General features: G+C 41.0%; 1 protein-coding gene across 1 annotated transcript in view; it reads left to right on the top strand.

Moving 5' to 3' along the window:
• The window catches only part of Slc15a5 (solute carrier family 15 member 5), a 100,413-nt gene that overhangs the window by 51,192 nt on the left and 23,402 nt on the right, over positions 1–25,819 (top strand). The window contains 1 exon segment of the mRNA XM_006976499.4: positions 6,628–6,759. Within this exon segment, the coding sequence (XP_006976561.2) occupies positions 6,628–6,759 (132 nt within the window).

Genomic DNA, 25,819 nt, shown 5'->3' with positions numbered 1-25,819 from the left:
AATGGGAATGTTGATCTGTAAAATCAAGTAATACCAGGGAAGCGGGGCAGCATGACCATTCAGCTTTCTGATCTTAAACTTGGACTGACCTGAGTTCACATCCTGTTCTGCCACTGACTGCCAGTGCCAAGCAACCCTGGGCTTCTCTCATCATCTAGAGGAGTTATCCCAAGAATCGAGGGAAGTATTTTGTGCAAAGCAAAAAATGCCAACTGTTTTGTACATATACAGTGCTTTGCAATCAACAGCATTGCATGAGTTTATTTTCCTCACTGCTGTTTGCGTGAAATTAGTAGTGCCATACTCGAGACTCGGCACAGCTCCGTGAGTCACAGACAAATTAAACACCTAATGAAGTGAGTAGAACTGCCTTTCTCCCACGAGCCACCTAGGATCCCTTTCTATTCCTTCCTTACATGTTGCCTTCAACCCAACAGCAAGAATTAGAATGTTTGGAAATGTGACCTAGCTCTGGCCACAACTGTTTCATCCAGAGTCTCTGAACTTACACCCCCTCCTTCTCCTGCCACATTAGCCCATTCTTTCTCTCCCTTTTTAATTTCTTTAAATTATTGTTATTTTATTTTATGTGCATGAATGTCTGCCTTTGTGTATGTCTGGGCATTATAACATGTATCTGGTGTCCCTGGAAGCCAGAAGAGGGCATGAGAATCAGATCTCCTTGAACTTAAAAACTGTTGTGCGCTGCTATGTGGATACTAGAATTCTACCCAGTTCCTCTGGAAGAGCAGCCAGTATCCTTAACCACTGAGCCATCTCTCTGGCTCCAAGTCCATTCTCTTAAGAGTAGCTTTGGTAGCCTTTCCTAGACATCCATCCCAGCATCCTGGGCTAACCATTTCCCAGTAGACATAGTAGTAAACAGTCTCGCCCCCCTTACCCTGACTTGGCATCGGTGTAGTGTCCCCACCAAATGTTATAATATCCTGACCCTTTACCCCTCACTACAAGTCTGCATGTTTCTAGGTCATTCAGTGTGATCCTGTTTCCAAGGCCTGTGGGCTGACTTTGTGTTCATAGTACCTTTTCCTTTGTTTTGAAATGATGGCTTCTTTTCACTGAGTTTTCTCAAAAGTCATCCACTCATCTTATTACTCTTATTTGTTACTTCCCATTCTGTCTCTATAACAACCCCCCTCCTCCTACTCCACCTCACACATACACACTGCTTTTTTTTTAATAACACTTACAAAAATCCTGAATTGCCTTCTATACTGTCTGCCTCTTGGCGGAAGAATACATGTTCCCTAAAGCATGAGTTTTTGTGCCTGTGGTTTATCCTCATAGTCCTCTGAGTTCAGTCTTCCATAAATGTGTATATACACACTATGCTATAAACCAATGTATTCTTAATTGAGTAAACACATGAATGACCCGGGCTGTGGTAGTGCACGCCTTTAATCCCAGGACTTGGGAGGCAGAGCCAAGCAGATCTCTGTGAGTTCAAGGCCAGCCTGGTCTACAGAGTGAGATCCAGGACAAGCACCAAAACTACACAGAGAAACCTTGTCTCGAAAAAAAAAAAGACCATGAATGAGGGAAATCAACTATTTTTATGTCCTATGTTGACGACAGTGGACAAGGAGGCATAGTGGCTCACTCCAAAGATATCCAGGGATGTCTTCTGCTCTACAATGACGTGTGGTACACTGGAGATGTGCTACCAGTCCAAGTGGGGAAACAAGGACTTTCAAACCAGGCTTAATTGCAGCAGTATCTTATCAAGCCGTTTATAGACCTCAAAGCTTTGGACTTACCCCCAATAACAAAAACACAAGAAAAAGTCAAGACGAAAATACATCAAAACTGTGTCTTTGGGCAACTTACAGCTTTGTAGGTGTCAAGAGGTAGAGACAAAGTAGGAAAGACAGAAGGTGAGGGGGAGAACAGAGGCAATCAGAGCACAGGGAGAGGCACTTACTAAAACAGGCCAAGGTTAGTTTATAAAGCAGCCAATAAGAGATAGACTGTGTAGTTCCGTCTCTATTTCGGGTGTTTAACTATGGCACTGTGGTACAAACCAAACTGTAGACAATGTATAATACAGGGTATGGCCATACTCTAGTATGACTTTATGCACATGGGTGCTGGCCTGGTCACTTTCCCACCACAGCTGCCCTATCCCTAGGTGGATTAAAGATATAGTGATGACAGGTGTAAATGGATTGAAAATTAAGGTAGCATGGAAGACATCAGAGGTAAATGGACAGAGAAACCAAGAGTTGGTTGAATATAAGGATGGGCTATACGATATTAAAGGTGCTCAGATCTAACTCAAGTGACTCTGTAGACTGAGAGGGTGAGAAGAATTTGTCAATTTTGAGAACAGTGAACATGATTGGCAGGTGACAATACACAAGAGAAGTAGTGGATAATGTGATATCATGAGATTCCAGGCTGACGTCTTCAGGGATAGGACAGAATGGTGCTCTCCAGGTCCAATGGTGGAAGCTCCATTTCTGGGATTATGTCCCTTTTCCATGTTCTAAACTGCTTCTCATCAAACATAATAAACACATTTTCAACTGTTCAAGAACAACTGGAGTAAAAAAGAATTCCAGCAACGAATTCCCCATCACAGGTGCCTTAGGAAGGTGGTTATGTCTCCATATGCTACAGACTCGACCCATGCTGCAAATGGCATCCTCACAAACCGTAGCCTGCTGCTCTCCGGGGGCGCGTTTTCAGCTCTCGTTGGCAAGAAGACCAGTTTTCATAAACACTTTGAAATTTTTTTTGTACTGAGTCTCCATAGTATAGTGGTTATTTTAGAGTAGTGACTGACTTGTTGGTAATATCTGCGCCATAATGGGCTACAAGAATCATCTTGGAGCCTGAATGCACAAGTTGATGATCACTAAAGTTGAACAAGATCAGAACATGCAATTAGGCAACTGAGATTTGGAGATCTGAAGGCTTGAAAAGCTAAGTCCTATAAAAGGGAACTGGAGGCTTTCAAAAAATGACTAAAACGACACCAAAGAAAGATTAACCAGCAGGCAGATAGCTGGCAAAGTGTATTCATGAATTATACACTGCACCAGAAGTTCTAGCAAGAGAAAAGCCTGGGATTAATAATTAAGGAGCAGAGTAATCATGGTCTCATGCATTGTGCTTCTTCCCAGGGAAAGGAACCAGCCCACTTAGTCTTCCTGCCCATTATTTGTCTCACCATATTTATGGTGAGCAGGACTCATAAGCCAAATTTATTGTAACTGGAATCAATTCTTCCCAGAGCCTCTTACATGCATGTGAACCTTCCTGAAAGTACTGGAAGGCTTGACCTCGGGACTCTGTTGGTGATTTCTGCTGTGCAGAAGAGCTGTAGAAGCTGGCCACCAACAGTAGATGCTTTTCTTTGCAGTATGTTATTTACTGCTGTCATTGTCCTCATGCACAGCCAGTGTTTATTCAGCTGAGAGCCTGTGTAGCACTGTGCACTCCTCTGTCAGCCCTTCCAGAGTCTAAAATCAGAGAAGGAAAGAACACCTCTACCCATCTCCAGCCCAGCTCTCAGCAGCTTAACTGGAGTGTAGACAGGGATGCCCCTAAGTAAAGACAAGTGGAGGACATGCAGAAATATAAACCAGAAATGTTGTCCAGTTACAGGAAAGAGCATTAATATGTACTTGTATTGTGTATTAGTAAGTTCATTTAAAGCGCTTGTCATTTAAAGTAAGTACATTTAAAGTTAGGTTTTCTATTGCTGTGAAGAGACACCATGACCACAGCAATTCTTATAAAGGAAAACATTTGGTTGAGGTGGTGGCTTACAGGTTCAGAGGTTTAGTCCATTATCATCACGGCAGGGAGCATGGCGGCTGGGAGTATGGCGGTGTGCAGGCAGGCATGGTGCTAGAGAATTCTTCATCTTGATCCAAAGGCCACAGGAAGGGAACTGAGAGACACTGGGTGTGACACGAGCATATATGGGACTCCAGAGCCCGCCTCCACGGTGACACACTTCCTCCAACAAGGCCACACTCACTCCAACAAAGCCACACTTCCTAATAGTGCCACTCCTCAGTGGGGGTCATTTTCTTTCAAACCACCACAGTGCTGGACAAGAGCTGGCAAGATGGCTCTGCGATGAACATGCTTGTCATCAAGCCTGATGACCAGAGTTCAGTGTTTGGGAGCTATGGGGTAGAAGGAAAGAACTGACCCCAGAAAGTTGTCCTCTGACCTCCCCACAAATGCTATGGCCCCTGTGACCACACATACACATTAATGATAATAATGGAGTTGGGGGACTATGTGGACAGATGCCGAGGTTTTCTAGGAGAAATACAAGTAAGCCAGGTGTGACCAATTCCCAAGAAGCAAGAGAGGCAATAAAAACATGTCTTTATTCTTATAGACAAGACAAGGAAATGTTTAGTGTTTCAAGTTCATCATCTTTTCTTTTTAAAAATAAGTCTTAATATTAATTTACAATCTCATTGTGGAAATTTTTCAAAACACAAAAGAAGAAGAAAAATAGAAACCACATAATTCAACCACCAGAATTAAGGTGGTTCATGTTATTTTATGTATTTATTTATTTATTTGCTGAATGAAAACAATAGGCATTAGTGAGAAGAACTCCATGCATCCGTCTTTCAGCATCAGCAAAGTGTAACTCAGGGTAGAATGTGTCATCTCTGGTCATTTCCATCCTTCTCCCCCTCTGCTATGTGATTTTGAAGCAACCCTCAGATGCCATTCTACAATAAATATCACATGTTTTAACAAGAATAGTTTAACACAGCTGTGCTAGTATGACATAAACATAATCCAGTATACTCACTCTAATCCATTTCTAATTTCAGAAAAGATTACTTCTAGCTAATTTTTCAAGTTTCTTCATGTGTCTCACCTCTTTGCCAGTTAATTGTGTCAGATGGCCAGGGCTTAAGCTATTCCCTCTTTCTGAATACCTCCCCTTTAATGGGATGCTCTAGCTTCCTTTTGGGTTGCTGTGATAAAACACTCTGACCAAAACTAACTTAGGGGATGAAAAGATATCTTTTTTTTTACAGTCCATCCTGAGGGCAATCAGAGCAGTAACTCAAGGCAAGTACTAAAAGGACAGGGACCATAGAGGAATGTTGCCTGCCAGCTCATTCTCTAGCTGGCTTATGCTCGTCAGCTTTCTTACACAGCCTAGAACCACCTGTTAGGGATGGTCCCACCCACAGTGTGCTGAGTCCTCCTATAACAATTAATAATCAAGTGTTTCCCACCCACCAATCTGGTTTAGGGAATTCTTCGGTTGAGGCTCCTCCTCTACAATGACTTTAGCCTGTGCTAAGTTGACAATTTAAGCTAACCAGAACATGGGCAATGTATACACAGGGTTTTGTACAGTGCCTTGCACAGATAGAATAAATACTGTTTAAGTTGGCTAACCTTAACACAAAAACTCACAGTTGGTCAAAGTGAAGCGAACAACAGCAATCAGTCATCTGCTCAGCCACAAATGAGACATCTATATCACACACATCCCAGAGACCACTCCTGAAGCAGATGTGGAGAGAGCATAAGAGCCAGAAGTTGGGTAGGACCAGAGGGAAAGTGTCTTCTAGACATGCAGGACCACTGCACTCATGAATTCACTGCAGCTGGGGTTGCCTGCACAAGACCAAGCCAGTCAACATGACCGCATTGAGTGGGAAGGAATTCATGAGTCTACGTCCCCACCCCTAACTGAGAATGGCTTCTACGGGGTGGAGCCTTAGTCTTCTTTAAAGGTGTGGTTTTTGGTGGGTCAACCATGCTCCAAGGGATGGCTCCACATGCAGAGATGTGGGTCACACAAACTGGAGTCCATGAGTTACTGAAAAACAAATGAAAAAGAAGAAGCTATGATGCTGCAGGGGTAGGTGGATAAGTAAGTGGGTTAGATCTGGAAGGAGTTATGGGGGAGAACTTAAAGGTGAATATGATCAAAATACATTATATGAAATTGTCACAGAGTTAATAAAATTATTAAAAAGAAAAAATAAATAAAAGTAGCTAGACTTAATACATGCAAATCAGCAGTAAACTTCTCAGTTCATAGATAGTACATCAGGTATCACTGTACCTCTCTGTATATGAGTAATGATAATATTCCCATTTCAAACAGCAAGATGTTGAGATTAATAAACTCACATATGGTCACGGGGTCAATAAATGATTGTCGTGAGATTTTAGAGCATTCTTGTTTAACTCCAAAATCCCTGTGCAGATTTTCTATGATAAATTCAAGTTTTCCCCAGGCCATGGAACCACAGGCAGAGTCCTCGTGACAGAAGTGCCATCCCAAACAGCTTGCACTTTGATACAAATGCCTCAGAAATATTAAAAAATGGGTGAAATTTGGTGAAGACATTACAGCACTCAATTGCCTGCCGAGCAATCAGTTCTTCCTGGCAGCTGTCTGAGGCTGCATGCTGTCATATTTTATTCCTTAAAGTTATCTGTAAATTGCCTCATAGCCTACCTGTGCACTAACTTCAACAAAGTCCAACCCATGCATTTTGCTCATTGCTAAATTTGATACATGATCAGCCTTCATCGGGTTGTGGTCTATGAAAGTGATTTAGGTGAGGTCCTAATTCTGGCCTCTGCTTGTTCTCCCAGTCTCCATGGTGATACACAGATTCATTCCAAGCACCTTCAGAGGAACTTCCATGAATTTTTTGACACTGTTCCATGGATTCGCCTGTTTCTCAGGGGCACTGCTGGTGGAATTGGTTTATCTCATCTCAGAAGGTAAGAATTCACTCATCATATGCTTATATACACTGAACTCATGACTCGGGAGCTGGGAGACAAAACCATAGGAGAGGGTCTTTGCAAGCATAGTCTTTTTTTCTTAATTGATCCACTTTTGTAATTAAGATAGAATTAAGATAGGAAGTAGACTCTTGCTGCATTCATTAATTTCTGGGAATTGTTTTTCTTTTGATAGGAGGAGGTAATTACAGAATGTCACTTCCCATGAGACAGTGTAGACCATCTTTTGAAAGTGCATTTCAAAGAGAACTGGTCATCATATTCACATTAGGTCTTGTGATGAGGCTCTGTTCAATAATGGCTGGTAGCTATTGAAGACAATGCGGAAGAGTTAGCACCTGCAGACATGTAAGATTGCAGGGCACCCCGTGGCCTACTTTGCTCTCGATTGGCCCCAAATGTTGTCTATACAATCAAAGACAAATCCTAAGGTAGCTAACAAATGATCTGGAAATTCTTCCCAGCAGAAATTTTGGACAGAGAAATAAGAAATATGAAAAATTGAGATGCAAATGTTAAAATATAATCTTAAGTTGGCTTGTGAGTGGAAAAGGCAGGCAGCATGGAAGCCATGATTAATGGCTGCAGGGACATGCCTTTGACTGTATTTTTAAATCGGCCTATCTTAAAATACTATTTTTAAATGTCATTGTACCTTAAATTTTATCTTAATTAGCTTTTGCTTACTTTAAGGAAAATACTATATAGACTTATTCTCTACTTTCAAAAAAATTTATGGTTGTACACTTAAAATAATTTAAGAAGGGGATGATTTGTATTCTCTTAAACAAACAGCTTCAGTTTACTTGCTTTCAGACTATGAAGAAAATAGCCCCTCAGAGACAAATTCAACACAAAGTTCAGAAAGTACTTATCAAGAACCCACTGTGTTCTGGGCACTGTATGGGGTATTGTCATGCCAGGGCTAGCAAAATAAACACTCCCAAGGCCCTAGGAGATTTCCAGTGATTCAGGGAAGCACTAACATCAAGAATGATTAATATAACAGGTTTGGTAAAATCTGCCGATTTTAATTGACTGGTTGACAAGGACAACCCTTCCCTTTAAGTATCTAAGAAAATTAAGCAAAAGCATGTGTGGGGTACTCAATGACTGTGTCTCAAGACCCATGTCACACAGAATGGTGTGCAATATTGTTGTGATTCTCAGAGAACTCAAATCCAAATTGGCAACATTAGCTCCAGAACTTAGAGTGTTTGACCTCTGATGGCTAGTTTAACTGTAATAAAGTATTCCTTTCAAGATTTTATAAATGACCTGAAGAAGTCTCACCTAAACTTGCATCTAAACACTTCACATGCTAAACATGTTTCCTCATTTCATGTTGCTTAATGAAAACAATCCTGAAATTCATTGGCTTTAAAAGATTTCTACAAGGCTAGTATGATGGTTCAGTAGGTAAAGGGGCTTGCTTTCAATCCTGACGATCTGAATGCCATCCTTGGAACACACATGGCAGAAGGTAATAATGGGACAGACTCAATAGGGGCACTAAGAGAGATGCAGAATAAATAAATATACAGATAAATGTACAAAGAGCGTTTCTACAATCAAATCTCATCTGATACACACCAGAAGAACTGCAAAGTCAAATATTATTAAATATTTAATAATAAGCATCTTGCCCAGAGTGAGATCAATCTTCCTCAATTCTCTTCCCAATTCCTGCATGTTATCCACCAGCCACAACTTGGTGCCAGCTATCACTGAACCCAAGTTCATTCAATTACTACTACTCAAAGGGGGCTCAGTGAACAGGAGCAATGGGAAAAACTGTCTCCACGGGCCAGGAAAACGGAGCCTAATGGAGCAGCATCTCCAAAGACTGCCTTAACAGAGAGCTGAATTCCATAGGAGCTGATCACAGCTCAGATGCAGCCACACTATTGTTGCCTTTTGCTAGGAGAAGCCTGCCTCAGCCTCCTGTGTGCTGGGATGACAGACAGGTACCACCACCACACCCAATTTAGGCACTGCTGTGGATTGAACCCAGGGCTTCCTGTCCACCAGGCAAGCCCTCTGCCAACTACTGCATCCTCAGCCCTGTACTTTAAGTTTTCCTGTGCTTTTATTTTGTATTTGTGCATCTGTATGAGGATGAGGTTGTGTGCCATAGTATAAGTGTTATGGTTAGAGGAACGCCCGCAGGAGTCAGTTCTCTCTCTACCACGTGGATTCTGAAAATCAAACTTGAGTCTTGGACTTATTGGCGAGTGCCTTTACCCACTGAGCCCTCTCATAGGCCCCCACCTTCAGCCTTTTTGATTACTGCTTTATTATAAAAGAAGATGCATTCAAATGTACGTAAGGAGAAGCACAAATTACAAGCCTGAGATGCCCTACAACTGAAGATGTTTCATTTAAAAGGACCCAGTACCTGCCCAGCCCATCAGTGTATCATCAAACGAAGAATTCTCCCAGCCCCAAAACTCATTAGACCAAGTTCTCATCATTTTTACTGGGGCTTGGTTAGGCAGGCAAGGTTGGCCAAATCATTGTTAGATACAGTCACCTTTCTCCTTCCCTTCACCCCAATTTAGACATCTAAATTGTGTGATTTATGTTTTTGGTTAGTCAGTTCTATTCTGAGTCATTTCATCACACAAACTGTAACACCTGCCCCCCCCCTCCATCAAGAGTCATCTGTTACCATAAATTAATATGTAGGATATGAGTCACCCACCATGAAAAACAAAGATTCTCTACTCTCTCAAGAAATTTAGAAACAAAAATGTCTCCCAGGAAGCAGAGCTGTCAAAATCTTCGACAAGGTTGTTCCTGCAAACATTTATGGTGTGTGTGTGTGTGTGTGTGTGTGTGTGTGTGTGTGTGTGTGTGTGTGTAGTATTAATTAAAAAAAGAAAACCTCCTGAATAGATATTGTGTATTACATATACACTCCCATCCCTGTTGCCCCTACACTGCCTTTTCTTACCCCTCCCCCTTCCCTTTTGTGCATTCACAAGAAGTTTGCTTAATAAGCTTGATTTGCTTAATATGATAACCTTCAGCCACAAACAATCCCCAGCAAATGACATGACTCCATTCTTCTTCATGGCTGGCAAGCATCCTGTTGTATACATACACCACATTTTCTTCATCCATTCATTCCCCTGTTGCACACCTAGCTTGTTGACATAACTTGGCTATCGTGAGCCTGCAATAAACATTGATGTGAAAGTGTCTCTGTGGTGTGTTGATTTGGAGTCCTTTGGGTGAATACTCGGGAGTGATAGAGCTAGGTCACACGGTTGATCTATTTTTAGATTTTTGAGAAACTTCCATACTGGTTTCCATGGAGAGCAGACTCATTTATCTTCCCATTAGCAGTGTACAGGATTTCCTGTCTCCCACTGTGGTGGTTTGAATAAGAATGGCCCCCATTGGCTTATATATTTGAATGATTAGTCATCAGAGAATGACACTGTTTGAGAAGGATTGGGAGGTTTGGCTTTGTTGGAGGAAGGGCGTCACTGGGGGTGAGCTTTGAGGTTTCAAAAACCTACCCCAGGCCAGCCTCTCTCTTCCAGCCTTTAGATTAGTATGTAGCTCTTAGCTACTGCTACAGCACCATGTGTGCCGCCATGCTTCCCACCATGATAATACTGGATATGGTGGTTAGAATAGGAATGGCCCTCACAGACTCAAAAGTGTTTGAGTGCTTGGCCCATAGGGAGTGGCACTATTAAGAGGTATGGCCTTGTTGGGGAGGTATGGTCTTGTTGGAGAAAGTGTGTCACTATGGAGGCAGTCTTTGAGGTCTCATATACGCTCAAGCTACTTCCAGTTGTTTCTGCTGCCTGTGAATCAAGATGTAGAGCTTTCAGTTCCTTCTCCAGCTCCATGTCTGCCTGCAGGCTGCCAAGAAGACAATGAACTGAACCTCTGAAACTGTAAGCCAGCCCCAATTAGATGTTTTCCTTTATAAACATGGTGTCTCTTCACAGCAATAGAAACCCTAACCCTAAAAAAATGGACTAAACCTCTGAAACTTTCAGCAAGTCCCCAATTAAATACCTTCTTGTAAAAGAGCTGCTTGGTCGCAGTGTTGATTCACAGCAATAGAACAGTGACTGAGTGTGGTGGTATTGTGTTCCCCAAAATATTATGTACTCTAATAAATGTATCTGGGGTCAGAGAACAGACAGCCACTAGATACAAAGGCTAGAAAATGGTGGCACTCACACCTTTAATCCTAGCATTCCAGAGATAGAAATCCCTCTGGATCTCTGTGAGTTCAAGGCCACATTGGAAATAGCCAAGCATGGTGACACACGCCTTTAATCCCAGAAAGCCAGCCTTTAATCCCAGGGAGTGGTGGTAGAAGGCAGAAAGATATATAAGGCGTGAGGACCAGAAACTAGAAGATTTTGGCTGGTTAAACATTCAGGCTTTTGAGCAGTAATTCAGCTGAGACCCATTCCGGATGAGGACTCAGAGGCCTCCAGTCTGAGGAGACAAGACCAGCTGAGGATCCAGCAAGGTGAGATAGCTGTGGCTTGTTCTGTCTCTCTGATCTACCAATAACTCGTCTCGGGTTTGATTTTATTAATAAGAACTTTTAAGAGTCCTGCTACAACTGAGACACCCACATCCTCAGTTACAGTATGTGTTGTTGGTTCTCAGTGACTGACATCCTGAATCTCAACAAAGTTTATATTTGTACTTCTTCAGCAGCAAGTGAGGTTAAATGTTTCTTCCTTATGTTTCTCAGTTGCTTGGAGTTCATCTTTGAAAACTGTCTGTTTATTTCATTAGTCCATTTTGATTGGATTATTTGTTTTCTTGTTAATTTAAAAAGAATTTTTTAATTCTTTGCAAATTCTGGATATCAATCTTCTGTCAGATATATAGCTGCCAAAGACCCTCTCTCACTTTATAGGCTGCCTCTTAACACATTAAACTGCATCCTTTCTGTAGAAAGATTTCATTGACAATCAAAATTGTCATTGATAATTTGCGTTGCATAGTAGATTTTACTTTTTTATATATTTCTAAAAGATTTATTTATTTATTTTAGTCTTCTATCATATATTACATCCTGACTGCAGTTTTCTCTCCCTCCTCTCCTAGTCCCTCTTCCCATTCCCCTCTGTTCCCACACCCCAGTCCACTCTTCTTTTTTCTGTTTAAGAAAGGGTAGATCTCCCATGAGTATCAACAAAACATGGCATGCATATCAAGTTGCAGTAAGACTAAGCACCTCCTCATTTATTAAGGCTGGGTAAAGCAACCCAGTGTGAGGAGCAGGGTCTCAGAAGCCAGTAAAAGAGTTGGAGGCAGCCCCTGTTCCACAGTTAGGAGTCCTACAAGAGAACCAAGCTACACAACTGTAATATATATGCAAAATATATGCAGAGGGCCTAGGTCAGTCCTGTGCGGGCTCCCTGGTTGTCAGTTCAGTCTCTTTGAGCCCCTATGAGCCAAGGTTAGTTGATTCTGTGAGTTTTATTGTGATGTTCTAGACCCCTCTTGTAGTTGTGTGGGGTTTTTTGTTTGTTTTGTTTTGTTTACTCTTTTCTCTTTTGGGGTCCTGCCATCCAGCTCCCAAATAAATACACAGAGACTTATTCTTTCTTATACCACCTGGTCTTAGCTTGGCTTGTTTCTAGACAGTTTGTCTTAATTTAAATTATTCCATCTACCTTTGCCTTTGAGCTTTTCTCTATTTCTATATATCTTTTCTTATTCTGTGTCTGGCTCTGTGTCTGTGTGGGTGGGTGGCTGACCCCGGCATCATCTCCTTCTCCTTTTCTTGCTCCTCCATCTTCTTTTATTCTCCTTCTATGTATTCTCTCTGCCTGGCAACCCTGCCTATCTCTCTCCTGCCTAGCTATTGGCCATTCCACTCTTTATTAGACCAATCAGATGTTTTAGACAGGCAGAGCAACACAGCATCACAGAGTTAAACAAATGCAACATAAAATAATACAACACATCTTTGCATCATTAAACAAATATTCCACAGCACAAATGAATGTAACATATTTTAAAATAATAGTCCACAACACCCTCTGGCTCCTACAATCCTTTCTTCCCCTCTTTGCCGTATTTCCCAAACTCTGCCTAATGTTTGGCCACGGGACTGCATCTGTTTCCATCAGTTACTAGAGGAAGCCTCTCTTCATTGGGCTAGGCACCAATAACAATTGGACTAGGCACCAATATGGAAATGGCCAGTTCAGGCTATACATTTGCCATTGCGAGGAGTCTTAGCTGGGGTAGATGCCTTTACTTTCATTGTTAGCGTTATTATAAAACTTGGTGAAGGTCATAGCATTATCTTTGCTTTTTAATGGCATAATTAAGGTAGAAAAAATAACAAAGTGCTCTGTGCATTTCAGCTTGTGTCTGAAAGAGACCTGATTCCCCCAGCATGCTCAAATCATTTAACATACTAAGCAATGTAGAAGTGCTCAAGCATGAGGACTTTATAAAGACATATTTAATTCTTACTGTGTAACCTCTGTCTGCCAGTGTCCACATGAGGTAATATTGATCCTATTCTAGACAGAGTAGAAAATGGAGAAACACAGTTTATATAATGGGCAAAGTTTTGATGACCTTAAAAGAAAGGTTACCAAAGACACTTACCAAATTGGATTGTGAGGTCAAACATTCTAAACATGTGCTAACGTTACCACCATTTAAACTAACTGGCAATTAATTAACTTACTTTCTTTTCAAGGCTCTTATTTTCTGTTCATAATAAAACTGAGTAACATCAAATCATATCTCGAGAAATTAGAATCTTTCATTTGGATAATGCCTCACATCACATCAAATCTAACCTTGTGCCAGAAATAGAAGCTGAGTCACCCCTTGGCATACAGGAAATGTCTCTGCTTGGCAATGGGCTCTGACTGCCTTCTATTGATAAGTATATTGCATGGAATAAACCTGACTTCTTACTATATGTGTTGGTTAATATGCAGAGAAATAGCATGTCATACACTCTTGGGTCAGACCACCTCAGTCTGAATCAAGACAGTCTCCCTTCATGTTCTGTGTCCATGTCCATCATCATCATAATAAATAATACGTTGTATTGTTCTGAGAATTAAGTAATTAATAGTCACAGCTATTGTGCAGTCACAATCCCCTTGTTTTATAGACGAGCCGTCTTTCTTTCTCTTCATTCACACAGTTCCCGCTCTTGCCCTGCCACCCTGCATCCATTAAACAACCATTTGTCAATATCTTCCAAATTCAAGCACACGACTCAAAATAGGCACACACAGGCTCTTTACCGGCCTGCTCTGTCTGCCTTGCTCTCATCTCCACCCCAGCCCACCCTCCACGGATACTGTGTGAGTTGCTCAGTAGTTACATCATGCTTGTGGTCAATTAAAACCTAAAACTCCCTCTCCTTGTTTTGGCAGTTGCTCCCGCATTAAGCTGCACTCATCGGGTGTTTTTCCCTAATTAAATATGGGATGTTATCCTTCTCCTTAATAAGTGTCAACCCATCATGCTGAAAAATAGACATTTTTGGAACTTGATTCTGTCACCCAGTGAATTGCTGATCTTTCTTGTGTTGTCTGCAGGTTTAGTAAGCAAGCCCCTCGACTTCTCCCAGGTAATTGACACAGTTGTTGAATTGGACAGACCTGAAAATAGAGCCCTATGGAAAATTCCCACAGACCTCACGGCAAGTTAATGACAACCAACTTAATCCTCCCCTTGTGGATCTAATCAGTTCCCAGTTCACCTAATTACTCTCATTCCGCCCAAACACTTCCTCTTCCCTCCCTAAATGACATCACAGGAGGTTTTGTCATGCTTTCCTGGGAGTGGGCTCTTTCTGTGTTTGTGACAACCCCCTTACCCATTAGAACATAATTCAAGAAAGGAAATGAGTTTCATTAAATGATCTGTTCTTCTGATCCTATGCTGGCTTTCAGTGACTAATTAGTGTCCCCTAAAGAGAATGGGCCTTTGACTACAAACATCACTTTGGGTAAATCATTATCCCTCCAAGACTATTTTCTCTTAATTAAAAACGGGGCAATGCTTTTTATTTTCCCCAGAGATGATTAGAGGATAAAATTAAATAAAGCCTTTCAAAATTCCAATGCCAGGGTTTAGTTTTAAATATAAAACTGTCACACATTAAAACGGTACAGTCTCCTGAAAATCAGGTACACCGAGTCAGTCACATGACCAGATGACTGTGGAACAGGACTGACCAGAATAAAACCAACTTTGGGATGGGTTTTAGGTACTTGACACACACCCCTCTCCAGGGTTCCAAGCAGCATTTATGGTATTTTCAGCCTTTAAGAATCCATGTCAGCAGTGTGTGTGTGTGTGTGTGTGTGTATGTGTGTGTGTGTGTGTGTGTGTGTGTGTGTGTGTGTGTGTGTGTGTGTGTGTCTGTATGGGGGTTGGCAATCAGCTATCACAGTCTCACTGGCTCCAAGCTACATTAGTCATTTTTAGCACAGTGATAGAGAAATGGTGTGAATGCGGTAAATTCAAAGGATTTCTCAAAACTCAACTGTGCACGAGATAACTGTTAGAGTGACATTTTCGGTACAAGTGAGAAATCTGATCCTTCTGGGATCGCTCCCTCGGCGCGTTCTGAAGGAGAAGACACGAGACTAAACCCGCCCTCCTACACTAATCACTTCAGGAACGGTTTCTCTAAAAGTAGCGATGCTAATAGAAGGCAGCCGAGAAGCCAGTCAAACCGCCTGTGCCGACTCCATCCCATTAGGAGCAAGATCAATTTCCTCACACTCGTGACTCCAAACTCACCTTTTGACAAAAATAACAAAATGGAAATTCAGGAAGAAATGACATCTCAGTTACAGACTTGATGGAAATGCCTGAAGGAAGGGGACAACCGGTCAGAGGGAAGGGTCAAGCTTTGTGTCCCTGTCCCCTCGGTCTCACCTACTCCAGTTTCAAGGAAAAGTACAAAGAATTTAGCTGTTTAATTCAAATCAAGACCATTTTAAATTAAAAATGAGATCTTTTAAAATTCTCATTTAAATATCTACAGGAATTGAGGGCACTGACAGCCATGTCAGCGTGAATCACAGAGTTACTCTTGAAACAGGAATTCGCAGTCACAGGGAACTTGAAAGGAGAAAATACTTTCTCCGTGTGGAAAAGTAGTCAACTGAATTTCATAGGTCTGTGTCTTTTTTCTGAATGTGTTTCTTCCAATCCACATCTATGACTGGGCTTTTAATTACATATGTGTTTTAAGATAATGGAGGCATAGACCTTGAAGTGGGAAAGCGGTACCCTACCGCCCCCTAAGCCAGCTGTGGTTAGGGCCATGTCTGAGTGGACAGGCCCTCTGCAGCCTCTATGGTAAACTCTGCTCATGCGTCTCAGTCAAAATTAGATATAGGGTCCCCCTGATATGACAGTGTTATAAGTCCCAGATACAGTTTTTCCTACATCCTCAACCTTTGCCCCCACAAAAATCTGTCTTACTACCTAGGAATATTTAAGTTGATAAAAGTACCAAGAAAGAACCCAAAATTACCCATTAGGCTTTAGGCAGTCATTAACCATTGCTATTGGCTCACAAAATGTGGAAAAGGGTGTATAATATCCTATTATTTTTTAAATTTTGTGACACGGTGTGTGTGTATGTATGTGTGTATGTGTGTGTGTTTGTGTGTATATGTGTGCATGTGTGTATGTGTGTGTATGTGTGTATATGTGTGCATGTGTGTATGTGTGTGTATGTATGTGTGTGTATGTGTGTATATGTGTGCATGTGTGTATGTGTGTGTATGTATGTATGTGTGTATGTGTATGTATGTGTGTGGGTATGTGTGCATATGTGTGTGCATATATATGTACGTGTGTGTATGTGTGTGTATGTGTGTGTACATGTGTGTGTATGTCTGTGTGTATATGTGTATGTATGTGTGTGTATGTGTGTGTGCATGTGTGTATGTGTGTGTGCATGTGTGCATGTGTGTGTATATGCATGTGTGTGTGTATGTGTGTGGGTATGTATGCGTATGCGTGTGTATATATGTATGTGTGTGTGTATGTGTGTGTGCGAGCGTGCGTGTGTGCAGAAGTCAGAGGACAACCTCAGGGGTTGGTCCTTATCGTCAAACTTGTGTGAGGTAGGGTCTCTTCGTAGTTTAATGCTGTGTTTGGCATGCTAGCTTCCTGAAATTCTGTCTCCAAGTCCCATCATCCCACAGGTGCACTGGGGATACAGACAAGTGTGTTCTTGGGATTTGAACTCAGGTCCTCACACTTGCACAAGTTCTTACCCACTGAACCATCTCCATAGCCTTAAGTTTTGTTTTTCTTTTTTTTCTGAGCTTGAGCTATTCCTCTACAATGGCTTTATAATAACTTTCCTTCCAAAACCTTTATAAGAACTACAGGGAATAAAGTAGAATGGCTTACAAGATAATACACACACAGTGTGGATAAGCAAAGATAATGACATGTCGTTAATGTTGCTATAATTTAAATGAGGTACCGGTGTCTTCCAGGTCAGTGAGGTGTATGTTAGATGTGGTTGGCTGTAGTATTTCAATAATTCTTTAGGAAAGAAAACATCCATGATGCAAAGTTTCGTTCTCACAGTCTACTTCCATCTCAGACCCAGCTCTAAATAAGGTGACATGAAACAGTGCCTGGGGATCTTCTTGGCTTCATGGATTTGTATCATGAATGACACCTTTTCTTCATGGCCAATGTATAGAGCGAGATAGAATCAGACACACGGGCATCTTCATGCAAAGAGTATCTGGAAATTACACTGAAGCCAAGATTAGAAGGTCACGTGGTTTCTACATGGTGAGCCTATCCCTGACCTATTCCTGCTAAAGAGTCCCATGACAGGGCCTAGAAGTAGAGAATCATTAGTTGCATCCAAGGAGCCCATAAAATGCTAGTAAGCTAAAAATACCTGGCAACGAAGAGACTGGCATTACATCGTGGAGCTATACAGGGGTAAAATAATAGGGGACCTTTGACTTACAGTGAGTCATTAAGGCATTGCAGTGAATCGTAAAGACACTGGGTGAGTGATGCTTTCTACTGGTATTTAAAGGTAGGTTTCTGTGGATGTAGTATGATTGGGAAGAGAGAATAAAAGGGGGAAGAACACAAAAATAATACAGGCAAATGAAGGTATGAATGAAGCAGAGGACTAGGGAGGGGAGGAGACGTAGACGGCATAGCTCTGCCTCAGAGGTGGTACCAGCACTGCTTTGGGATCGTTTTGAAAATCAGTAGGTGCAGGAGGGAGGAGGTGGAATTACAGAAACACCAGCTGCCTAAGAACGCTCTGGGTAGGAAAAGATTCTGTTTACTAAATGAAAAAGACTTGGAAGGAGAATACGCTACGACACTTAACACATTAAGTTTGCCATACTGGAAAGTCATCTAGATAGAAACACCCAAAGCTTAAAAAAGGAAGACGTTGACTAGGTAGAGAAATACAAAAATATTTGGCACAAAAATAATATTTGAAGCCATAAGACTGAATGAAATTACCAAGTGTGAACACTAAAAATGAAGAGAAAAAAAATCCCTGGGCTCAAAGTTTAGATCTGAAGTGTTCAAGAAGATGATGAGATAGGAAAGTCTGCTGAAGGAAGCTGAAGAAAGATAGCCTTCACCAGGGTGTTTGGGGGAGTAGAATGTGTGTGTGTGTGTGTGTGTGTGTGTGTGTGTGTGTGTGTGTGTGTGTGTGATGTGTATTATATTATATTATATTATATATGTGGTATATATATAGATACACACACACCTAAGTATGTATGTGTACATATATGGATTGTATAGATACATATGTAGTGAATGTGTACATGTGCATATATGTGTGCATTTTTTCACTAAACCTAAGAGGTTGCTTCAAGTGTATTATGGCATCAAATGCTTCTGTGAAAGCAAACAGGATGAAGAAGGAGCTCACAGCATCCATTAGAGCCACCTCTATGTTAAAGCGGGAGTGGGAACTAGATCGAAGTGGGCTGCAGAGTAACTAGGTAAGCAAGGGAATAACGGGGCTCTCTTTTGAAGAATTTAGGACTGAGAAGATTTAAGAGATAAGTGACATCTGGAAGGGGATGTGGGTGAAGTTGTCAGATTTAGCAAATCAAAATACTGTGTATGCAGTTAAATTTTAATTTCAGATACAAAGTGAATGAATTATTCAGCGTTTTAATATGTCCCATACACTACCAGAGACATAAATATGCAAAGAATGACCTGTGCAATACTGAAGACATACTTACCCTAAAATAAAAAACTCACTGTCCCAAAACTCAACTGAGAAGTCCGAGTTTATCAGGGAACCTCAGGTACAGACTCAAGCTACTTTTATTCTACGTTTGAGTGTACTCGAATGATGAGCACACCCAATGGAGGTAGAGAAGGAACATGTTGCCAAAGAAAGGAGGGAATGTGGGGACTGACGGAGCTGAAGCACTGATGAAGAGGGAATGGAGGCTCGGTCAGGGACCAACACACAGAGCTGGACTTCTGGAAGGAAGGCTCAGAAGAGAATGGAGAAGCCAGGCATGAATGAACGCAGGTGCGCCGCCTCCTTTGGGGCACCACCCTATTTTCTTTATGAAGCACACAGCGAGCCTCCTACAGCGGACTCAGGCTGAAAAGGCCTCCACACTCCAATTAAGGTGGAGGAAAATATCCTTCCTTCTAAATATGCAGAAGAAGAAGAGAAAGTCTCTCTTCTGAAATTTAAAATTTGTAGACTCTACTCTCAGTTGAATTGAGTTACAAATGAAAGACTTTAAAAACAAGCAGCTGCTGGACAAAAGAAACACTTCTGGAGTGGGGACATGGATCAATGGTCAAGAGCATGCACTGCTCTTGTGGAGGACCACATTTCATTCCCAATGGTGAAGTCAGGTTGCTCACACCTGGCTGTAACTCTAGTCTTAGTTGTCTGATGGTGTGCACTCAGGTGCACATACCCACACATAGACACATAATTAAAAATAGTACAAATAAATCTTTAAAAGTTCTTGTTGTACCCATGAAAGTACTAGAATTTAGCATTTTGTTATTTTTAGTAACTCCACTTACGGACTGATTTATTAATTCAGTCCACAAATACATATTGGGTGCCTACTGTGTGCAAAGACTGGATAGATGGTGAATTAATAATGCCCAGGCTGATGTTTAATTAACAAGAAGAACCTTACAGAAATATTTGACACTCAAATTAATATCAGATATATTCATTTGACTAATGCTATTACAATTACAGTTCATAGCTAATGGCATTATCGGGCTATTATCACAAAGCATTACCTCTCTTCTGAAACTCATTTCCATGATAATTCATTGAAATCATCAAGAGAACACACTATCTTGATGGGTTCTCCCTCCCAACGCTGTTGAAAAGAATGAGCTCACCCTTACAAGAAAGCCTGTTGTGTCGGTACCATCCAGGCCCTTCTCCCCGCCTGTTCAGGTGAACAATGCTTGTGATTTCTCCAACAATTCTGAAAGACACAGTGTCCCTTCCTGGAAACAGCAACTCGACTTCATTTTTATCCACAATTCCCAAGAACTGGAAATGCAAATTGAAGTGGAAATGCAGAAGATGCAGGGTTGAGCCGTGTGTGGATCTGAGGCCGATTTCAGTTCATCTGTTCACTCAACAAATATTGATTCTGTCTCCTTTATTTGACTTTAGGCAAACAGCTCAGCCCTTCTGTGCCTCTGTTTCCTTGTCAGTAAATTAAAGGAAATAATAATTTGAGCTTTTTATTAGATAACTATGAAAAAATGATAGAAAAGTCAAAGTTAGAATACAGTTGTTAGGTATTATTTCCTTCAGGTATCATGAAAATTAATGTGTTTTAAAAATTAACTCAGGTAGGCGAGCTATGAATCTCAAATGAAGCATTTAAATCAGGTTACTGAAAGGAGAAAGGAAAGAAATTAGCATTTATTAAGTGTCAGTTATGTGCAGGCCTTGCTGTACGCATTCCACAAAGATATTATTTCACTAAATCTTCACAGGCCTTTGGAGGCAGATATTTGTAGTCCCAACATATATAAGAAGAAAATGAGCTCAGAAAACATATGAGTTACCATGATCATATAGCCATGGGGGATTTCCGGTTCCAACGCTCCCCTCTCTGCCCTGGGTTTATTTCCCAGAGTGCAGAAGCTGGTCCACCCTGGAGAACAGCTAGTACATCTCTTTAATTGTGCATTTCTTAAAATCACAGAGAGAGAGAGAGAGAGAGAGAGAGAGAGAGAGAGAGAGAGAGAGAGAGAGAGAGAGAGAGAGAACATTGTACCTCAAATATAGCAGAGTATGCAATCCATTTAATTTTATCTCCACAGTCTTAGACACCTGCTAGGTTACTAGTTCTACTAAATAACTTTTAAAAAGTAATAATAATGTCTAAGAAAAATAGTTGCTCAGAATCCAGCTGCCTTCCAAAGGCATTCCAAAATGTGAATACCAAGAGTTTTCAGTCCCTTTGCATTCCAAATGAAACAGTAGCTGATAAAAGGGGGATCACAATATCATCCCCCCAGAAAGGACAGAGATCCATTTAAAATCGAAAGGAATGGGAGGGAGCATGTAGAATAACACCATGCATGTCTGAGGTATCTAAGAAGTTTCTGTGGAGTGATAACTCACTGGAGGTAGGCCTTGGGACCATCTCATTCTCCTTATCAGGGTACTGGGATTCTGTAACAATATCTCAGGGAAATTTTATAATTAACATGTGCCTTCTAAGATGCAATTTCAAGGCTGCTAATGACCAGCTAATGGAGAGGTGTGGGTGGTAAAAACCCAGCACTGGATCGTTTTATTATCAGTCACAAGATTTTCCCAGTCTTTTGCTGTAAAAGTAGTATATGTATAAATAAATCCAATTATAAAGAGGTATGGGTTGAGTTTGAAAAGATGGTGGACAACAGGGCTGGAGGGATGGCTCAGCAGTTAACAACACTTGCTACTCTTTCGGAGGACCTGAATTTAGTTCTCAGCATCCATGTCACAACTGCCTATGACTCCAGCTCCAAGGAATCTGCTGCCCTCTCTGGTCCCTGTGAATACTGCACACACACACACACAGAGAGAGAGAGAGAGAGAGAGAGAGAGAGAGAGAGAGAGAGAGAGAGAGAGAGAGAGAGAGAGAGAGAGAGAGAAATATTTTACAAATAAAGTTGATAGACAAATGATATGGATAAATTTTCTTCCAATAGTTTTCTATTTGTGCACATGAATAGTTATTAAAGTTTATGTTTGTGTAGATAGTCAGAAAATAGGGTTATAGAAACTCTGTTCATGGCCAAATCAACACACATATGTCAAGTCCTATCTTCTCTTCCCCATAAATAATATCATGAGAGTCTGTGTCATTTGCAGTCACAACTGCAAAAATGAAAGAAAAATTTAAAAACCCACGTTTAACCACTAGGTGGACAGGATATTCTATAGTGTGTCTGATATGCATACATACCTTTTCTTTCTTACAGAATGCTTAGACTGGCTCCCGATTTTCAGGGTTACAGATATTACCGAGGTGAACCTGTTTGTGTGTTGCTTGAGAACATCTCTTATTATCTCCTAAGAATGGAATCCTAGAAATAGGATTGTTCATCAGTGAAGCCAAAGGTCTTAGACTTCTCAGAAATAAGACTGTCTCAGATGGCTACATGGATTGGCTGTGATGATGTTTGATGATACCTGTTGTCAGCCAGGGACACATGATTTTGTAAAGCTCCTCTACTGACTTCTCTTTGCAGATTCTTGCTCTCTCCACCTTCCTAGCTGATTCCCCAGCTGGGCCCCAAGCTAACAGATTCCTTTCCTCACTCCTCCTAGGAATCAGTCATCCCAAGCACAAGCAGGTCCTAGGGACCAGCTGTCAATCACATGGCATAAACTTCCTGCTTCTGGTAAAATGTATAGAAAAGGACACCTCCTCTAACCTGTGGACCTGATCCCTCCTCAGAGCTCTTGTCATGTTGCTGTCTGTCTGTCTCTATATGACACTAATAAGTCTTTTAATAAATCTCTTGCCCAATTAGCAATCCACCTCAGTGTCCCGGTAAAACCTCAAACCTGAAACCCTTTCCTCTATTAATTTCACATAGCCATATTTTGATCTTTGCCAACCCAATTGGCAAAAACTAACTTCCATTGTTACTTTATATTATTGGGGTTGTGAAATTGAGGCTTTTAGTATTCTTAGAACATTAATATTGTGTTTCTTTGACACAAAGTTTTTAGTCATGCCCCTTGTTCATTTTTCTAGTTTCATTTTTACTGCTTCCCTTAAATAACTATAAAGGCCAATTTTTTACACTCTTTATATTATCATTTAGTCATATTCATCCCTAGGATTTTCTTAGTTTTGACTGAATATTTTGCTTTTAGAGATGAGTTTGTTTAACTTGTCTACTGACCTACATAGTCAAATCCATCGAGCAGTTTCCATGGCGATTATTATTATTGCATTCATCTTCGGTTGTAGAGTTTTCATAGCTGAACTTTTTTCTTTTTTTGTTTTATGTTTTATTTTGTTTTAGTGTACAAGTGCACATGTGGATACCAACAGCCTTCTAGAATCTCTTCTCACCTTCCACCTGTGAGCAGAGTGTCTCTCTGCCCTGCTGAACACTCTAGATGGCCTACAAGCTTCCAGGAGACTCTCCTGCCTCTGCCTCCCTTCTCGCCTGTACTAATGGCAGGATTATGGCGCCATGTCGCCACACCAAGCGTTTTTATTTGGGGTCCTTGGCTGGAACTCTGGCATCCTGATTGCTAGACTTGAATGACAGGCACACTTACCTCCCGCGCTGTCCCCCACTCCCGTGCCTGAACATTGCTGTTAATTTTCTCATCCACCTGAACTTCATTTTGATTTTAAGGGAAGTACATAATCTTCTTCAAAGAACCAACATTTACAGTGTTGTTAGATATGCGTTAGGTTAAATAATCCCACAGCTCTAGGATAAAGCAAATTAACCTATTGGTGATACATTTGTGTGGGTGTTCAGCCCTAGTTGATGTTAGAAGCTGCTCCAGGCTCTCTGTCTTTCCTGCTCCTTCTAGCTATCTTTCCGTCTCAGCTTCCAATCACTTTCCTTTTAGTTTTTGTGATTTTTGTGATATAGATTACACGTCTGATGTTTCTAATAATCTTTGGTTTGTGGTTATTCTTTATTTGTTGATTCTGTATTCTTTGTGATTTGTATTTAAAGGTGAATTTTAGAATTGTTTTGATCAGTTTTTCCCAATTACCTTTTCTTGATCTTTTACCTAATCCTTTTCATTTTAAGAAAATAAGTAAAATTCCTAAGTTAAACTTTAGGGAAAAAAAATTTTTTTCCGGCTGGAGAGGTGGCTCAGAGGTTAAGAGCACTGGCTGCTCTTCCAGAGGTCCTGAGTTCAATTCCCAGCAACCACATGGTGGCTCACAGCCATCTGTAATGAGATCTGGTGCCCTCTTCTGGCCTGTAGACATACATGCAGGCAGAACACTGCATACATAATAAATAAAAAAATCTTTAAAAAAAAATTTTTTTTTCCATTGGCAAGGAATAAAGGGGCTTTTAAAAAATCTGTTGAGTCACCAAGAACCAAACATAGAGCCTGATAGCATGCTAGGCAGGCACTGTACTACTAAGATGCACCCTGGCTCTTAGCACTTTTTAATCTGTTCAATATTGGTTAACTCCCTTTAGCAATATTTTATTTACTTTATATGTGTACTAAATATTTCTTGTTAGATATGCTATAAAAATGTCTTTTTTTCCTTTTGTCATGAACTGACTCATTCTTTCTCATTACAATGTGCTGAGATTTCAGCTCATCTATAGTATGATGCATTTTGCTTGCATCTGCTCAAAATTTCTCAAACTGTCTTAGTAAATGTAAAGGTATTTCATTTGATCCCTAACTAACTTTTCAGCAAAATATCCCATCATCAAATAAATGTGACATTTTACCTTTTAAACCTTAGTATGCAGTGGAAAAAGAGAGACAAAGAGTGAGCAAGCACAGATGCATGGAGCATGGTACATGGAGCATGGTGCATGGTGTGGAGCATGGTGTGGAGCATGGTGCGTGGTGCATGGTGACTGGAGCCTGTGGAGGTCAAAGGACAGCTTCCCAGAGTTGTCTCATGCCTTCCACCTTGTAGAGACAGGGTCTGTTGTTATTTCCCACTGCTGTGCAGCATGCATACTCCAGGCCCCCAGCCTGGGAGCTTCCTTCCAGCTGATTCTCCTGTCTCTGTAGGAACGCTGGAATGACAGGCATGCACCACCATATTCATCCTTTCACCTGGTCCAGCATGATTCCAGAGTACATGCTTTTTATCTGCAGCCATGTCCCCAGCCCCTGGATAAATACAAGTTTTGTCCTTATTTCCAGTTTTAACTTTTTTCTTCACATCATTTTTCCAGAGCAATGGTGATGCCAAAAGACTTCCACATTTTGTCTTGCTATAAATATAGATCTGTCATATTTTCTCTTAAGTATATTTGTGAGTATATAAAGTTGTAAGCTTTATCATGAGTAATGTTTCTTTTAGCATTTAAACAAATTACATTGCATTGTGCTGAATAATTCCTAAGCAGCTCTTGAAAACACCTTATGATTTTCCCATGACCCACCACTGTTGTATATTTAATTAATAAGTCTTTCAGGATGAAATCACATATGTCTTAGGGTTGCTGTAAAGAGACACGACAACCATGGCAACACTTATAAGGAAAATATTTAATTGAGGAGGCTTGCTTCCAGTTTCAGAGGTTCAGTCCATTATCATCATGGCAGGGAGCATGTCAGTATGCAGGCAGACACGTGCTGGAAGAGCTGAGAGTCCTACATCTTGCAGGCAACAGGAAGTTGACTGACAGTCACAGTGAGGAAAGCTTGAGCAAAAGAGACCTCAAAGCCCGCCCCCACAGTGACTCACTTCCTCCAACAAGGTCACAGCTCCTAATAGTACTACTTCCTTTGGGGGTCATTTGACTGTCCTGTTGTGTTCTGGATGAATCCTGAGAAATG

Source organism: Peromyscus maniculatus, chromosome 3, assembly GCF_049852395.1.
Source record: "Peromyscus maniculatus bairdii isolate BWxNUB_F1_BW_parent chromosome 3, HU_Pman_BW_mat_3.1, whole genome shotgun sequence".
In the NCBI taxonomy this organism is placed as follows: domain Eukaryota; kingdom Metazoa; phylum Chordata; class Mammalia; order Rodentia; family Cricetidae; genus Peromyscus; species Peromyscus maniculatus.
The sequence above is the reverse complement of the archived record's forward strand: the minus strand, read 5'-3'. Positions and strand labels throughout refer to the sequence as shown.